Raw genomic sequence first — 17116 nt, forward strand, 5'->3', positions numbered from 1 at the left:
GGGGGCGGGGGGGGGGAGATAAGTGAGGCGAGGACCGAGAAGGCCGCGGAGAGCCCCCCAATCCCGCGCCGGGGCGGCGGCGGCGGCGGCGGCGGCGCGACGATGAGGATGATGAATACATTGCAAAGTTTTTTTGGCCCCGGCGAGGGGTGTCAGATTGAGTGCTCTGTGCGCATGTGCGAAGGTGTCCAAACTGACAATGCTGGGGAGATGAAGATAGTGTGTAGCTGCTTCTGGACTCAAGGAGGAGGAGAGAGATTCCGCGAGCCGACACCATGCGATCCAAGGCGAGGGCGAGGAAGCTAGCCAAAAGTAAGTCTCCCGCGCTCGGCCGCGCCGCGCCGCCGGGCCCGGGCCGCGGGGCCGAGGCGCCCGGGCCAGGGGTGCGCGTCGGGGCGCGGCCGGCGCGCCTCCGGCTCTCGGCCCCCGGATCGGCCGCGCGGCGGCCCGGGGGCTGCTCCGCCTCCCGCGCTCCGGGGCGGCCGGGCCCGGCGCGGAGGCTCGGGGCGCCCGGGCGGCGCGCTCCCCGAAGGCGCCGGCCCCCTCCTCGCCGAACCCCCTCCCCCCCCCCGTGTCAGGCGCTCGGGCCCGGGAACCCGAGGCGCGCGGTGGGGGCCGGGGAGGGGGGCGGAGGGGGAGGGCCGGGGGTGGAGGGAGCGAAAAGCGAAAGTTAGCGAAAAGTTGACGCGAGGGGAGAGCAACTTTTTCCTCCTCGCTCGCTCTCTCCCTCTCTCCCCGAGTGGCTCTCAGTCCTGGTCAAATCATATTCCGGGCTTTTGAAATAGTGGGCGCTAGAGCACCGCCTTTGGCGTCCGCCAGCCGGGCGCAGAGGAGGGAGACCCCGAGCCAGGGAGGGGGCGGAGGAGGGGGCGCGGGCCGGCGCCCACCCGGCCCCGCGGGCGCGAGGGCAGGGCTGCCGATGGCAGGACAGCCACCGCCACTGGCGGAGCAAAATGGAGACGCTTTCCTGGGCTCGGAACTGTGCTCGCGAAGTTCCTTCCCCACTGGTGGCCCGTGCGGCGGGCGGCAGGCGCTCCCCCGCGACTCGGGGAGCCCGCGCGGCAGCCCGGCGCCGGTGCCTCGGCAGAAGGGTCCCTACCGGGCCGCCTTCCTCCCCGCCGCCGCCGCCGCCGCCCCGGCCCCGCTCGGACCCTCCCGCCGCCGCTCGCCTGGCACAGCCCCGAGGCCTGACGGGGACGCGGCTGCCCCGGCGAGACTGCCCGGTCCCCGCTCTTACTTTCTCTTTCGCTCCGTCTCGGGCCGAGCCCCGGGCTCCGCGCACCCAGCCCGCCGCCGGCCGGGTCCTCGCCGCCGGCCGGGCGCGCGGGCCGCCCGCACCACCGCCCGCCGCCCGCCGCCGCCGCCGCAGCGCCTGGGGCTGCCCGCGCGCCCTCCGCGTCCCGGCCACCGGCGCCAGCCGCTGCGAGGCCCGCGGGCCCAGGGCTGCGGCGCGAGAGGCGGGCAGGTGGGGGCGGCGGCGGCGGCGGCGCCGCGGCCCGGCGAGCGCGGCTCCCGAAGCCCGGCCGCGGCCCGGCTGCAGCGAAGCGGCGAGCGCCGCCCCGGAGCGTGGTCGGCGCCTCCGGCTCCCGCCGCCCCCTCCTCCGCGGCCGCCGCGCACCCGTACGAGGGGCGCCCGGCAGCTCCCCTTGGGAAGCCCCGCGGGCCCCCCGGCGGATCCGTCCGCGCCTCCCGGGCCCGGCCCGGCCCGGCCTCGCAGCGCCCGGGGCTGAGCCCCCGAGCGGGAGCCCGATGGGCGCGAAACTCGCGGCAGTTTTCCGCAGAAGGTCTCCCGTGTGGGCTCGGTGCGCAGCCGACTCGGCCCGACAGCAGCCCCCGCAGTCGTAGGCCGCGCGGCGGGCCCGCCGGGGAAAAGCAGCTCCCGGCGCCCGCAGGGCCGCCCCGCACGCCGTCCGGGGCCGTTCAGGGCCCCTCGTGGAAGCTCCCGTTTGCAGCCAGGCTCCTCTGCCCCGTGCTCTTGGCCTAGGCCTCCCCTGGCTCCTGTGACCTCTGGCCCCTCTTGGTGCGAACGAGGCCCCGCGTTTGGTGGCTGGAGCGGCGGGCTGGGAGCGCCGCTACCTGCCTGCCGGCGGGCACGCTGTGCTGTCTGCGTGCGGGTGTGCGTGTTCGGGTCTGTTTGTGCACCGAGCATCGGTCAGGGTCTCGCTGAGGCAGGGCCCAAAGCTGGAGCGGGAAAGCGGAAAGCGGCCGGATTCTTGCTGGGCCTTCGCTGCAAGCGAGAGGCCAGCTCGGTGAGCTCAGCAGGGCTGGCGAAACGTCTGGGCGCCCCATGCCCAGCGGCTGCCCATCTGGCCCTCAGCTCTGTGTGCCCCACCCGAATCAGGTGGGGAAGGTCACCCGCAGGCCACGCTCAGGCCCTCGAACGGGTGCCTGGCAGCGACCTGCAGCCTAGCGCAGAGGCCAGAGAACTGGAGCCCAGGGTAGGGCAGAGCCCAGGGCTCCTTTTCCTGGGAGTCCTCACTGAGAAAAAGCCAGTGTCGAGCAGGTCCTTCAGGCCCAGGCCCAGCTGGAGCCCACGCTGGGCCCCACAGCTAGGACAGCTGCTCCCCAAGAAGGTGGCCCAGGCCAGCACAGGAGACCTTCGGCCTGCCTAACACAGAGCACAGGAGCCACTGAGGAGTTTCCTGTCATTGGACAACATTTTAGGCAGATGGGGACTCGACTCTGTTACCTGGATCTGAGGCAGCAGAGCAGCCCCAGTGCCACCAACGGTCCCTCCCTCTCCAGGCTACATCCCCCCGCAGGGTCAGAAGGCTGCTGCGGGAAGGGAAAGCGGGCATGGTTACCAGGCCGGGGTGCAGGACTGGGCTGTGCATGCAGCATGTGCCCAGAGTGGAAAGCCAGGTGGGGGGCTGTGACCTCCTGACTCAGAGCTTGGGGGGCTGCCCCAGACGGTGCCTCTGGGGCTCTGATTTCGTTTGTGTTTCCCCAGGACCTCGCTCCAACGGGGGGGTGGTCTCTCCTGCTGAGTCTGTGTGCTGGCATAGCTGGGAGCACCTTGGGGTCCACACTGGGGGCTGGGAGTTGAGCTTGGAAGAGCAGAGGCCGCCGGGGTGCTGGGGCCAGGGCTCCACATCAGCTGCTGGGAAACCCCATCTCAAGCTGAGCCTGGGAAGCCTGAGCAGAAGGAGGACGGGGTCGGGGCCAGGGTCCCCTCAGGGGGCTGAGCATTGCTGGCTTGTGGGGCGTGGGCCGCCCCTGCCCTACATGTAAAAATGAAATGCCACACAAAAGCTTTGTGTTTCTGCCTGTGTCGGGGGCCGGGAGGACAGGTAGAGGTCAGCACAGCCATGGCGCCCTCCTGACCTCACCACCCAGCCGGGGTCCCCGAAGGAGGAGGACGTGCCCCGGGAACCCTGTCCTTCCCAGAGCCCTGCGGGAGTGCCCGCAAGCCCTGATCCCCGTGGAGGTGACGGACCTGACTCCTGGACACCACATATTTCAGGCCCAGGGAGAGTTTCCTCCAGACAGCTGCCAACTGCCACCTAGCCCCGGGGTAGGGTGGGAGCACTCTGTCGGGGGAAGTGGTGTGTGTGACAGGGCGAGTGTGGGAGCCTGGCTGCAGGCTGTGCTCCTGCTCCCCTTCTGGGCCTTCTCCCCAGCAGAAGCAGGCCAGGCTCCTGCTCTTCTGGGCCCTGCCCTTCTCCTACTGGGGGGGCGCCTGCCCCTTCCACCAGCCCTCTTCCCAGCGCCAGGACAGAAGCCTCCAATCTGGACGCCTGGTAGGGCAGCAGCGCCAGGAAATGTCCAGCGGGAGTTTGGCGACTCGCCCCGCTTCGGGCGAAAACGCGGAGGCTGCAGTGGAGGGGCGGGGTGCAGGGCTGGCGGCCAAGGCCAGGTGCCCCGCGGCGCTGCTCGATGGCCCGCTGACTCTGCCTTGCCTTGGGCCCCGCGGGTGTGCCTGGGCGCTGAGGCCTGCGGGAGGGGGAGATGCCAGGTCCTGTCCACGGAGGGACCTCCAGCTGGGCTCCCTGGGAAAAGCACTCGCTGCGCCCCAGGGTCCCCTGTCACCCCAAACCAGCTCTGAGCCGCCCTGTCCCTCCTGTTGCCCAAGGCGGGAGCAGGTGTGGCCCGGGCTTCCTTCCCGACCCTCCCAGCCAGCGGCTCCTGAGCACGGGGTGTCTGCTTCTGGGCAGAGCGCAGGGCTGGGGACCCAGGTCCCCGTTTTTGCTGAGCCGTCTGGTGCAGGCGGTGCTCCGGCCAGGGCCTCCCTCCACGAGCCCCCGGAGGAGGTGCGCCAGCTCGCTGGGCCGGTGGGCACCATTAGCCCCCTGTTTTATTCAATTAGGAGGCAATTAGGGATCCTTGGGGGCTGGGCTATTAATTAAGGTGACGTATAATTAGAGTTTCAACAAAAATTATCCAGGATTAAAAATCTTTTGAATAATTTCGTTTAAAATTTTCAAATAGTGTCGAATACAATTTATCAGGTTTTGAATCAAACCCGTGTAACAAGTCTTGGACGCTGCAGCCCACGTAGCAGGCGCGGGAGGACAAGGGACAGCTCGGCCGCTGTCGCCGCGGGAAAGAAACTTCGCGAGGCGGAGGGAGCCGGCCGGGCTTCGCTGCGGGGCGCAGACGGCGCGGGCCGGGGCGCGGGGCCTGGGAACCCCGGGCTGAGCCGATGGTTGTCGCGGCTCGGGGGTTCTCCGCACAAAGTCGCGCCCAACTACAGCGCGGCGAGAGCAGCGCCCGCGTCTACACCGCGCAGCTGGTCCGTGGAGGTGGCTGCGCCCTAATCTCAGCGCAGGCTTCCTCTCCAGGGCCGCAGTCCGAGCCCAAGGGTCTCCGCCTGCCCCTCTTGGCTTCCTGGACGGAGAAGGTTGGGCTCCGCACTGCAGCCGCTGACCTAGCCAGGCCCCCGTGCCGATCGAGGTTGCTTCGCGGACCTGGGCCCCAGGGGACGCGGGAGCGCGCCCACCTGGGAAGCTGGGTCTAGGTCGGGGCGGTGCAGGGTGGGGGTGGGGGTGGGGGGGTGCAGAACCGAGACCTGGGCGGGGGCGGCGGTTTGGCTTTCTGGGAGCGACCGACCCGTAAGCTTGGCGCTGGGGCCGGTGCATTGGCCCACGCACCTGCGGGGAGGCCCGGAGCGGGCTGCAGCCTGAGCCGCTCCCATGTTTCTGTCCCCCCCGCAGCCTCCGGAGGTGCCGGAAGGCGCTCACGGTCCATCTGGGAGACATGACCCCACGCCCTTTCACTGACCCTGAGAAAGATAAAGTGGTTAGCTGGCACATTTTTCCGGGTAAGAAACCCAGGGCACAGAGAGGTCAAATAACCCTACAATGTCACACAGCAGGCTAATGGTGAAACTGAAGGGTACTTCAATGTAGCCCTCCAGGGCTTCTTGTTAAGCACACCCCTACCCCCCAGGGCACTGCAGGCTGCAATTAATTCCGAGGATTTTCTTTTTCTTTTTTTAAATGCTCAGGGTTTAGGCATTTTCCCAGGGCCAATGGTCAGCTGGTAACAGGTCTGTTCTTTAAAAGCAAATAAGACATCACTGTGCTTAGAGCTGGTGAATGCAACTGGCTAACTTGTGCACTCAGCCCCCTCCAGACGGGGTTCCTCTTTGCCAGGGACTGCTCTGCCCACATGGGCTGGCCGGGCAGGTGTAGGACGGCTGCAGTGTTGGCCAGGGTCGGCTTGCCTGCACCCCCTCACGCTTGTCCCCTGAGCAAATGCAGGAGGCAGGCGGTGTGGGGACCTGCCGGCTTGCCCTCCCCACCCCCCCAAATCCGGAGGGAAGGATCCCCGCCCCTCCCCTAGGCAGTCAGGCTCAGGTGGACCGACCAGCAGGGTGGAGGGGCTGGCGGCGGCAGTCCCAAGTTCAGCCTGAACCGGCTGCCGAACCTCTAGTCTGGGCACCTCACAGGCGGTTGCAGGGCCTCGGTGGCCATTCTGGGCCAGGCCAGGGCCCTCCCGGGTCCCCGGAGCAATGGCGTGTGGCCTCTTCCGCTGCGACCCTCTCCGTTCTCAGCGTTTCAAATCCAGCCTTCCTGGGTCTGGAGGTGCTCTGGCCAGGCCGGTGGCCTCTCCCCAGACTCAGAGAAACAATGCCTGGGACCACAGAGAGGGAGTGTGCAACGGCCTGAGATACATGTTTGTTTAATAGTTAACATTCTGCAAAAAAAAAGAAGAAGAAGGAAAGTCAGATTCTGGTGAAGGCTTTGCTTATTTTATATCCACGAGAACTATTTCTGTCCATGAAAATTGGCTTAATTATATCAATGGAATGTTTCTTTTTCAATTCTGTATGCAATTAGTCCATCTTGCCGGCTGCAATTTATTTTAATAAAAAAATAAACCAGTGGTGTGTTCAGTTCCTCGTCCCCTGGGGACAAATGCGATTGGTGTGTTTAATTTCATTAACTACAATGCGGCCTACTGGAAAAATGTATAAAATCAGCTTTATACAGCTTAAACACTGGCATTTGAAACAAATCATTATTGCATTAGCTGTCACACTGGTAATTCTAGAATCTAAGGAAAAAAAATATATTATGGCTGTTTTTATAACCCTTTGCAAATGCACTGTTAAAATAATTTATAATCATTTTAAAACATAGCTGGGTCCTGGTGAATATTTTATCTCCTCCAAATAAGGCTCCGAATTACGCCAGGCGCATTTTCCATCTGACACGGGTGCCATTTCCAACCCCAAACACGCATCTTGCAGGGCGGGGGCGGTGGAGCCTCGCTTTAGACAAACCTGAGGGCTGTGGGGTCACGTTTTCATCCTGGGCTGACCGGGCTCTTGAGCTGGAGGAGTTGAACTTCGCCTTGGGACAGGGGGACCTCAAGAGGCTGGTGCTGCAGAGCCCAGAGGGCACCCAGCCTTCCCCCTCCCCTCGCCCCCCAGGTGGGAGGGGGGCCCACGAGCAGGCATTACAGGCACAGGAACAAAGCCACCGCTGGACGGTGCTCCTGGGCTCAGGCCTGGGGACGTGAGGCCAGGAAAGCTGGGGAACCAGGCCTTCCAGACCCGTGTTCTGAACCTGCGTGAGGATTCTAGAAAGGGAACTCGGTCAGGAAATTCACCAGGCTCGGGCCGCTTCTTGGGGAGGGTGTCTGCGCCCCGAGTCCAGCGAGGGGGCGTGAGGAGGGTGTGCCCCCCCCACCCGGTGTGTGTTGGGGTCTGTGTTGCCCGAGCAAGGTCAGGCCCAGCCTGAGGTGGGTGGCAGGGGCTTGTCCTCACTCCCGCAGGTGTGTGTGGCTAGAGACACTCAGAAGGATCCGCCGGGAGGGATGCGGGCAAAGCCCAGGGCTCCCCGCCTGGCAGACCCTGACGTGAGACGAGCTTCGAGGAGATCTGGGTGGTGCCCATGTTGCCTAGCGGGGGCGGGGTTAGGGAATGCATCTGGCTGTTAAGGGGCAGGACACACGGGCTCTGCCTCTGAGCCTGCTGTCACTGTCCCTCTGCTGGCACCGTGGGCTTCTGGGGGGCTGTGTCCCTCCCACCTCCAGGTAGTGCCAAGGGGCACGGACCGGAAGAGAAGACCGCAGGCAGCTTGGTTTGAGGCCGGGGACCAGGGCTGCTGTTCTGCCAAAGTGGGGAGGAGAGGTTCCCAGACCCGGGGGGGCTCTGGCCACATCCAGACCCATGCGCCCCCTCCCCCTGCCCTTTAGCCTCCTGACTCACCCGGGCAGATTTAGGTAGATTTGACTTTGAACGTGAAGTTGATGTTCCGTCATGAGTCTTCATGTGGGGTGAAGGCGAGGCGTGAGGGGGGCACGGGCACCTGCTCTTGGGGTCTGAGGTCCCCTCCTGTTTCTCCTGGGGCAGCTGGAGGGGCGAGGGGAGGGCCAGGCCGGGTCTCTCCAGAGCCAGGAGTCTGGGGATCAGACAGCGCTGCTGTGACTCCAGGAGCCCAGGGTGGTTATCGGGCGGGAGGTCTGCTTTCCATCCAGCTGAGGAACAAGTGGCTTTGTCCCCTTTCCTCCTTCAGAAAGGATGACAGAGCTGAAGGCCACGTGCCAATATCAAGGCCGTGCCCGCGGCCCCTGGACGCTGCTCCCGAGGCTGCACGGGGCCCTCGCCCTGGAGTCGGCAGGTGGTTCTCAGGCCCAGAACCCATGCTCTGTTCCTGCCAGCTCCGGGCTGTGCTGTGACCTCCTGCCACACCCACCTCAGCTCGTGGCCACCGGATCCTTGCCTTTGAAGCCAGGGAAGGGGGGCCTTCTGGGAGAGTGAAAGTGAGTTGTGACTCTGGGGAGGGGCTGCGGAGTGTGGACGTGCGGGTATTGATTGCGCCTCGTGTGTTTCTTCTGCAGCTGCAAGCAGGGGTGCCTGCACAGAAGGTTCTGGAAGGGAGTGTGGTGTTTAGGGAGGTGATTCTGCCTGGGAGGTGAGGGCCTGGGGCCGGGGAGGGGGTTGGGCGCCAAATCGGATCTCTTACAGAGCCTTGGTGGTGCCTCCTGGGCCTGCTGGGGGAGCCTCTGCGTTGGTCTTTAGCCTCCCGTCTCGGGGAGCAGGGAGGCTGCAGAAAGGGTCCACTCCGATGTTTCGACTTCAGCCGTCCAGCTCCGCCACAAAACAAAATGCACACAGTCCTTCGCTCTTGCTTTTATTTTCAAACTGGGGAGAGCAGGCTTGGGGTCTGGGCGTACAGCCGGGGGCTCGCAGGGAAAAGGCCAGTCCCTCCCCCAGTCGCCTTCCCGGCCCCTCAGCCAGGCTCGCAGCTACCTTCGGGGTTTCAGCAGCTGTTGGCATCTGCCGGCTCTTTTCTCATCAGAGGCCTCCCCCGTCCTGCAGGGCTCAGGTCTCCTGTTTGTTTTGGCTGTTCTGTTCCATCCGTCTGGTCGTCTCTGCACCTCGTCCGTGGGTCTACCCTATGCCCGGCCCTGAGACATGCTGAGGGTCCCTGGCAGCTGTGGGGGCTCGCCTGGGGCCACCCATGGGGAGGGAGGTGGGGTCCACGCCGCTGGCCATGCGGTGAGCCTGGGCGGTCACAGACCCCCTTGGGCTTCACTGGCGAGCAAGTCCTGCCCTCGTCTGGGCCTCTGGGTGCAAACTGTTCAGGAGGAGAGGGGCGGCAGGCCGTCCACCAGCACCCATGGAGACCCCCAGCTCTCAGGCCTCGTCCCTTGCCTCTGTGCTGATGTGGGGGTCGCTGGGCCCACAAGGACCTTCTCTACGTCCGATTGGAAAGGCCAGGCGGGGCATGGGGAGGGAGGGATGCGAGAGAGGAGGTCTCCGTGTCCGTCTGCTTTGGGGAGAGCCCCTCCCCCAAATTCCGTGGCTGAGATGACGTGGCCGCAGTGTCGCTCTGGTCCTGGTGCAGACAGGCCCCCCACCCCGGCTTTCAGCACCAGAGTGAAACTTTTGGGTCCCCCTGGGATGGGCGGGGACCGAGTGTGACGGGGACCCTTTAATCCCACATCGGTGTTCTGATGCGGGCAGTCAATACGCCGAAATACGGGTTTTCATAACAGGCCCCCAGCTAGCTGCTCCTTCTAGCTGTGTCTCTGAGCATTGAAAAGTGAGCATGTAAACATTTGTATCTGCTCAACCGGCTGTTGCCGGCTTCTTCGGATCTGCTGGGTCGCATCGGTCCCTAAAACATCTAAACAAAGCCTGAAGCTCTTGCTTGCAGAAGGAGCCCCAGTGATGACCCCACGGCAGAGCTGCCGAATCCCGGAGGCGCCCTGGGGTCCCCCACCCGCCCCGCAGCAGCCCCGCCAGGGCCCCTGGGGCTCCCCGGCACCTTTTCACCCTCGGATGCTGCTTGCTCACGAAGTTTCCGAACGAGGCCGTGAATGGCCCAGAATTCATATTTTTGCCACGCAGGCTGCTTCCACCCTCGGTTCCGGGAAAGAGATCTGATTGGGTCCTCGCTGGGCTGGAATCAGCACTCCCGCTTGTGCTGCCCTGACAGCCATGCCCAGCCCCCAAGTTCGGACGTGGCGGCCGCTCGCCCCTCCCCCCACTCGCAGCCCTGTGCTCGGCAGGGTGACGGACAAGAGTGGTCCTGGGTGCTCTTTGTGGGGTGTCGGTGAGGAGGGGCGTGCCCTGCTGCCCTCAGGCCCGGGGTCCCTTTCGGAAGGGAGCTGGGGACACAGAGAAGGGCTATTGCTCGGTGAAAATCGAGCTGTTTCAGGCTGTGCCACCTTCCTCTTCGCTGCCACCTGCTCGCCCCGAGATGCCTCCGTGGGAAGCCTGGCCTTCTGTGCGGATCACGCTCAGACCTTGCTCCTGCAGGAGCCCATGTGTTCCTGAACGGCCGGAAAGCCGGGGAGCGCGGGGCTGCCAGAGCCCACACTGCTCGAGGGAGACTCGGCCCCGGACCCACATCCTTCCTGGGGGCAACACGCGGAGACGGTCTCGGGGAGGCTGCGGACACGCCCAAGCCTACGCGTGTGCTGTGCGGGCACACTTCCGCGGCGCCCGTGTGCACGCCTGGCTCCGCCGTTGCCACGGGATGCTCCCTCAGGCCGCCTGTTGCGTTGTCAGCGACGGCGCATCTCCCCGTGCCCTGGGGCTTTGCCCCCGCTTCTGCCGCCCCCCCCCCCCCGCCCCCGGCCCCTCAACTCCCCACGGCGTCTGGAACGGGCTGCGGCAGCCGGCCTGGCCTGGCCCAGAGCCGCTTGCAGCTGGTGGTTTTGTGAGAAGAGACGGGGAGAAGTTCAAAGGTGCAGCGAGGGGTGAGCTGCGAGCACTTCCCTGCGGCTTATGAGGCCCCAGAAGAAACAAAGCGGAGCGGGGGCTGTTTAGATAATACCCCGGGCCCTGGTGCTCACATTTAGAAAAATTAGGCCCTCTTGAAAAATGACAGAATTATGCTGCCAGTGTCAGGTTCCGAGATAATGATGTGTCTGTGTGTGAAAATATTAAATTGCAATAACACGCCTGCGAGTCCCTCTCTGAATAGAGTGTTCAGTTCCCAGCGGGGGCAGAACACGCAGCTTGTGACTGACGGATACAGACGATGTCCTAAACCTGGGGAGGGGCTTCGCAGGCTCGTCTTCTCGGTCGGCGGCTCGGTCTCAGCGCATCCGGCCATCCTTTCCTTTCATGCAACAGCCCGATGCTGTGGCTCGTTATGTCTTTATCACGTGAGCAGGAGGAAACGCGCTCAGAGGCAGCTCCGTGTCCCTCTGGAAGGGACTTGACGCGACTCTAAAAATCAGCCCCACCCCGGGCTGCCCTCCGACCTCCTAGCATCCCCGCCGTCCGGCCTGCTGACGCCCGGTTGGAGAGCACCCTCCGCCGCTCCTCCACCAGGCCTGGGCCGTGCTGCCCAGCCGGTGGGCGGCAGCGGGCGGGCGGGGGGGGGATGTTCTCGCAGGTCCCTATCCAGGGAATTGGGGTCTGCGGGGTTCTCCAGTGAAACCAGAACAGCAACAAGGACAGCCGGGCCGAGGGCAGGGCCTCCTGGGTCCCCAGAGCCCGTGGCGATGTGGCGTCTCTGACCGCGAGCCGGGCGGTGGTGCGGCGGCCAGCGAGGCTGGGGCTCCCGTGCGTGCGTGGGGGCCTCCCGCGGGGAGGGGTGGGGTGTCGGTGGCCGCACGTCTGGCAGGGCGTCCTCACGAACAAAAGGGCTGGAAAACCCGTGGAAAGTAAGAGCGCTCAGAAATTCCGGGCAGATCGCGGGCCCAAGGGGGGCTCTCGTTTCACGGCCGGGAGGGGCCCCCCCGGCTTAACTTTCTCTCCATCGAAGGTGTTACTCTCACCCCTCCGCCCCCCGAGGTTAGATAAAGCCCCTCCAGGCGGCTGGTGCTTATTGAATGTCATCTGCTAATGACGGGCGGCTTGGGCCAGGCCCATCGTGGCCGCACCGCTGGTCCCTGCAGCCGGCAGCCCCCGGAGAAGGAACCAGCCTTCGTTCCAAGCTGGGTCTCCGTTTACCCGGGGTTTTAGGTTCTCTCTCGATCTGGTTCCAAGGGGAGGGGCGGATGGCCGCGGCGGGGCGAGAAGCCCGTTACGGCAGCCCAGGGCCTTGCTGCTCCCCCGGGAGATCCCCTTGGCCCCACGGACGCGGCGTGGCCAGGGGAGGGGCAGGAGGGACGCAGCCTTGAGTTTCCGGACAAAGAGCCCCTGACTCTTTATCCAGCGGACAGAGATGAACGCTTGGCCTTGCCTGCAGGGCCTGCAGCCGGGGAGAGGTGCAGAGAAGCCCTGGGTCTCGAGGCCCCCCGTGGCTTGGTGGGACTTGGGCCTCCTGGGAAACCGTGGCCGCAATGCCGCTTTCCCTCCTGGGGTGGTGGTTGCCAGCAAGTGGGCACAGAGTGGTCGTGGGGTGTGTGGAGGGGCACCGCCGGGGTCAGGGCCATGGTGACTTGTCTCTTCAGGAGGCCCTGACCTGCCCTGAATTTGGGAAAAGCACCACTCAGCCGAAGCAACCCCTCCCTGCCTGGTCCAGGGATGGAACAGGGGCGACAAGGCCAGGGTGTCCGGGGGTGGAGCAGACACCCCAGTGAGTATCTCCAGGCCCATCCCCGCAGCTCCTCAGACTCAGAGCTGAGCGCCACCAGCCCCAGGCCTGGGGAGGGGTCGTGGTTTCACTCCCCCGATCTGGGGGGACGAGGGGCTCCCTCACCTCAGTGGGCCACCCTGTGGGCCGGGCGTTGGCACTTAAGTGGGAAGGCTTAGGCCACCGGGCACAGGGAAGGTGGGCAGGGCTCTGGGGAGCGTGGTGGGAGCCTGTGGGGCCTGCCGTCTCCAGGAGCAGGACCCCGTGGGTGCAGGATGGCACCTCCAGGCCAGCCGGACCCACGACAGGGACCACGGCCCGTTGGCTCTGGAGTCACCCTTGGCCACAGCTGAGATGGGCGGGAGGTTCCCCATAAGCAGGGGCCTGGGGGCGAGCAGACCCCAACTTGTTGAAGGGGGGAGGGCTGGGGTAGCAGGAGCCGGTCTCTTGAACCTGGTATCGTTACTGCTGATATTCTCTGCAGGAGGGAGGCAGTCCTTACTAGAGGCTACTCTGGGTTTCTGGAATTTTCTTGCACCCAGCAGAAGGCAGATTTGGGGGAGGGTGGAGTAGTCTCCCCTGAGCCTCTGGACATGACTTGCGATGAGAAAGCTCCTCCAAATGACATGGTGACGAGTGGGGAGCTGTGAGGGCAGGTCTCCACGCTGTGCGGTGACCGGGCCTGGACGGAGGCGCTGGGCCGCCATCGAGCAGAGGGTGGTGGATTGTCTGTGGTGGCTTGCGACGCTCTGCTCTGTGTGGCCCGGGCGGGTATCTCTGTTGGGCTTGGGGGCCCTGCCACCCACTTTCTGGAGGAGAAGAGCCAGAGGCTGCGGCAGGCCTCCGCTGCGGGCCACCCCGAGGACTTACTCAGGGAACTACGGGGTCCTGGGGCTTTGCGGCAATCCGTGTGTGCACACACTGGCACAGATGCACGTGCACACGCGTGTGAGGCACATGTTGTACCTTGCGTGTATGTAGCCCACGTGCGACACAAGGGCCCGAGTATGCACGAGTGCACACATGTTACATGTGCACCTAGGTACGTGTGGCTGACACACACACAGATGCACTTGCACACGTCACGTAATACAGTGCATACACGCAGCACGTGCACACACACGCACCCAAGCACAGACAGTTCTGAGCCCGAAGGCACAAGTGCAGGCACTGACTCGGTTTTCAGTCTCGGGTGATTCGGGAGACGGATGCCTCGATGTGCAAGATGAGGGTCCACATTCAGGGGCCGGGCCTGTAGCCGGAGCCAGAGCTGCGGGAGGCGGGACACGGAGTCCAGACACTAGCCGTGGGCTCCCTGCAGGAGAGGGGGTCTGGCATCTGCCGACGGCGGCGGGGTGACGGGCCTCTCCCTCCTCTCCGTGGGCCCTGGGGTGTGGGGGACCTTCCCCCAGGGGTGGGACGGGCAGTGGCCTCCAAAAGCTCGGCCCAGACGGGCTGGATCTGGTGTCACGCAGGCCCAGGAGCAGGGGCGCAGGGTCCCCTCTGGCCCTTTCAAAGGGACATTTGATCTGAACCCTGGGGCCCAGTAAGGAGATTCCTGCGAACCCCGCGCTGATGGAGTGGAGAGCGCTGAGCGGCTGGAGAAAGAGGCGGCTCTGGCATGGGGCCCTCTGCGGGATTATCTGCCCCCCGGGAGGCGTGGAATGCCGGGGGCGCGGGGCCACGGCCAGAGAGCGCTCCCGCAGGCCGCCGATAGAGCTGGCTGCTTTCAGCAGCTCTTCTGTCGCCGAAATTTGAGGTGCGGCCCCAGAGTGGAGGCCGCTGGCCCGGGACATTTGAGCCAGGGAGGCTCCGTCCCGCTGCCCTTCCCCTGGAGAAATGGAGTCCAGAACACGTCTGCAGCTGCCTGTAGCTGGGGCTCCTGCCGGCTTCAAAAAACTGGGTCTGGAGAGACCAGGCAGCATCTTACTCCCAGACAGGGCTGTGCACAGGCCTCCCCCGGGATGGCCCGCAGCTGCTGTGGGGGCGGCGGGAGGCACCTCACCAGGCCACCGGGCCAGTAGCTCTCGGGTGCCTGTTCTCGAGCTGCTTGGGAGGCCTGCGGGATCCCGCTGCAGGTGCCAGCCAGGCTGTGGGAAGCTTGGGGTTCGTTTCCACCCGGCACCCAGCCCCCTTTCCTGCCCCGTTTCTCTGCAGTCATCCCCGTCTTTGTCCGTGGACGTGGCACAACCAGCTTGGGCTGGTGCCCAGGACCCACTCCTGACTCTAGAAGGTCGGTCCAGGGAGCACTGCGGCACAGAGCACACTGGTGCGGGGGTGCAGCCACCCGAGGGACGTGGGCGCCCTGGTGGGACCCTGTGCTGGGGACTGAGGGTGTTCTGAAGCCGGGGCCAGGGGCATCTCTGACTCAGTGAGTGGGAATCACCCGCAACCCAAGGATGCACTTGGCCTTGCTGCAGGGCGGGGCCTGGGAGGAGCAAGGGTCAGGTGCACCTCGCTGTACGGGCTCCAGACGGCTCCCAGATGTGGGGAGGGAGGAGGGGCTGACCAGGGCAGGCGCTGGACGGCTCCTTCCTGACTCTAGAACCGGGTCGGGCTGTCAGGGCTAGGCAGCATGGACTTGGGGCTCCCGGGACCCCTCCTGAACTCCTGTCCCCACCTTCCACCAGCTGTGACCTGAACTATTTAGCCTCTCTGAGCCCAGCGTTTTGACCTGTCACTTCTGGGGCTGTGGTTGAATCAAGAACCAGCCTGCCTGTCCCTCCTGGAACTTGCCTCCTGACCCTGCTTTTGCTTGGACCCCAGCGCCACGGCAGGAGCCATGGCAGGTGTTTTCTGTGGATCTGCAGGAGCCTTGTCAGGACCCCTGCCCCCCCACCAAACCTGTGGGGCCCCAGGTGGGCACAGGGCCCGAGCTTGGTGCTCTGGACACGTGGCTTGACACATGTGGGCTGTCATGTCTCTGGGGCTCTGAGGCTTTCTGCACCTGGCCACAAACCTGCGAGTCTGGGCACGGAGCCGGTACTTCCCGTTAGCCCGATCCAGGGGGGTTAGAAGTGTCCAGAGGCACTACTGAAGGGGGGCCTGGGGTGGCCAGGCAGCCACCTACTTTGGCCCCTTGTTTCTGCACTTTGGATCCCTTTCTCGCAGGGAGGACCTCCAGGGAAACTGAGACAGGCTCAGGGAATGCTCATGCACACGGGGTCTTTGTAAACTGTATGGCGCTTGCCCGGCCAGGCCCGCGTGCAGGGTGTCACCACCAGGGCAGCTAGCCTGGACTCCAAGGTTGCTGCTTCTGACCCCCCGGCTCAGCATCCTTTCAGCCTGGAGTTGTTGCTGCAGCCGAGGTGTCTCGCTGCTGCAGGGATTGGGCCTCCCTGTCAGGAAGGCTTCCCCAGGCCCAGGCCACCCCCTCAGCCGTCTCCCACACCCTGGGCCCTGCATACCCTCGGAGCAGAGGCACCGGAGCCCAGAGAGCGAGCCTGGCTCCTGCCCGCCGGCCTGCTGCCTGTCCTCCTCCCCAGGCTGCATTTTTATCCGGACACGCCGGTCCTGGTTGGAAGCAGGAGGCCCGAGGATTGGAACCCGCGAGAGCAGGGCCTGGAGCCTGGGCCCAGCAGCCCGTCCCATCTGGGGCCCCAAACCAGCCCCGGCCACCGCCGTCCTCTCCCCACAGTCTTCTGGGGGGAGGTTTTGCCAGGGTCTTGCGTGGTTGGGGCTTCCTTTTGGAGCTAATGGAGGGTTCTTGGCGTAACTGTCAGAGCCTGCCTTCCTTATTTATTTATTTTTATGAAGTATGCTGTTAATTAGGCGAAAGATCTGCACAAATGCGCTCGCGCCTGGAGATTTCTGAGAAAAACGAGAACCCTCCTGAAATTTCCAGTAGTGAAGCAATTAAGTGACGGAATTCCGCAATCCAAACACTGCATCCCTCACCTCCGAGGAAAGGCGGGGGCGCGGGGAAGAGCAGAGGGAAGCGGAAGCCGAGGTCCGGCCGATGGCAGTTCTCAGACCTGCACCCTGTGTTTGCAGGTGGGACTGGCCCCCCGCGGCGGCCGGGGGTGGCGAGGTGGGGAGTCCTGCCCGGGCGCGCCCCCCCCCCCCCGGAAGCACCGGCTCCTGTGGAGGTAAAGGCAGGGTGAGGTTTGCTTCTTAAAGAAGCCGCCCTGGTTGGCCTCCCCCCGTGCGTGTGGGGGCCCACCCGTGGGGGCTGGGGCCGCAGGGCAGGTGTCTTCCCACAATGAAGGTGGATGGGGAGGGGGCTTCACGATGTGTGGCCCGGCCTCAGCAGAAGGAGACCCGGCTCAGGTGCTGGGGGTGCCCTCTGGGGCTCGGCTGTCTGGGTCAGTGTGCCATTCACACAGGGGGGTGGGGGGCCCAGCAGGGAGCCGCTGTCCACATTGGGGTCAGGTCAAGGGCCCTTCCTGCACTTGGCAGGCAGCTCGGCCCCAAATGAGGAAATTCACATTTTTGGGGTTTGTGGGAGGGAGTTTTTAGATCACAGGAGATTAGCCAACTTTGATTTGGGTTTGGATTTTTTTTTTTTTTTTTTGGCACGTGAAAGCTTAGGCAGGAATGCCCCCGGGGCTGTGCCCTCCCTCAGATGTTACACATCCGACCTCCCCGGGCCCCCTGTCCAGAGAGGCCTGCAGCCCAGCCGGGGCTGGACCACTGCTTTCAGAAACGCTGGCTGGGTCGCGCGTGCCGCTGCACATGGTTTTTAGCAG

General features: G+C 64.8%; 1 protein-coding gene across 3 annotated transcripts in view; it reads left to right on the top strand.

The window, feature by feature from the left end:
* The first annotated feature begins 47 nt into the window (after positions 1-47).
* PRDM16 (PR/SET domain 16) overlaps positions 48-17116 on the top strand; it is a 307695-nt gene continuing 290626 nt past the window's right edge. For all 3 annotated transcript variants that reach the window (XM_047791184.1, XM_047791185.1, XM_047791187.1), the window contains exon 1: positions 48-312. In XM_047791184.1, coding sequence (XP_047647140.1) covers positions 276-312 — 37 coding nt within the window. In that variant the 5' untranslated portion in view covers positions 48-275. The remainder of the gene's footprint in view (positions 313-17116) is intronic.

The sequence above is a fragment of the Phacochoerus africanus genome, chromosome 8 (genome assembly GCF_016906955.1).
Source record: "Phacochoerus africanus isolate WHEZ1 chromosome 8, ROS_Pafr_v1, whole genome shotgun sequence".
Lineage (NCBI taxonomy): Eukaryota > Metazoa > Chordata > Mammalia > Artiodactyla > Suidae > Phacochoerus > Phacochoerus africanus.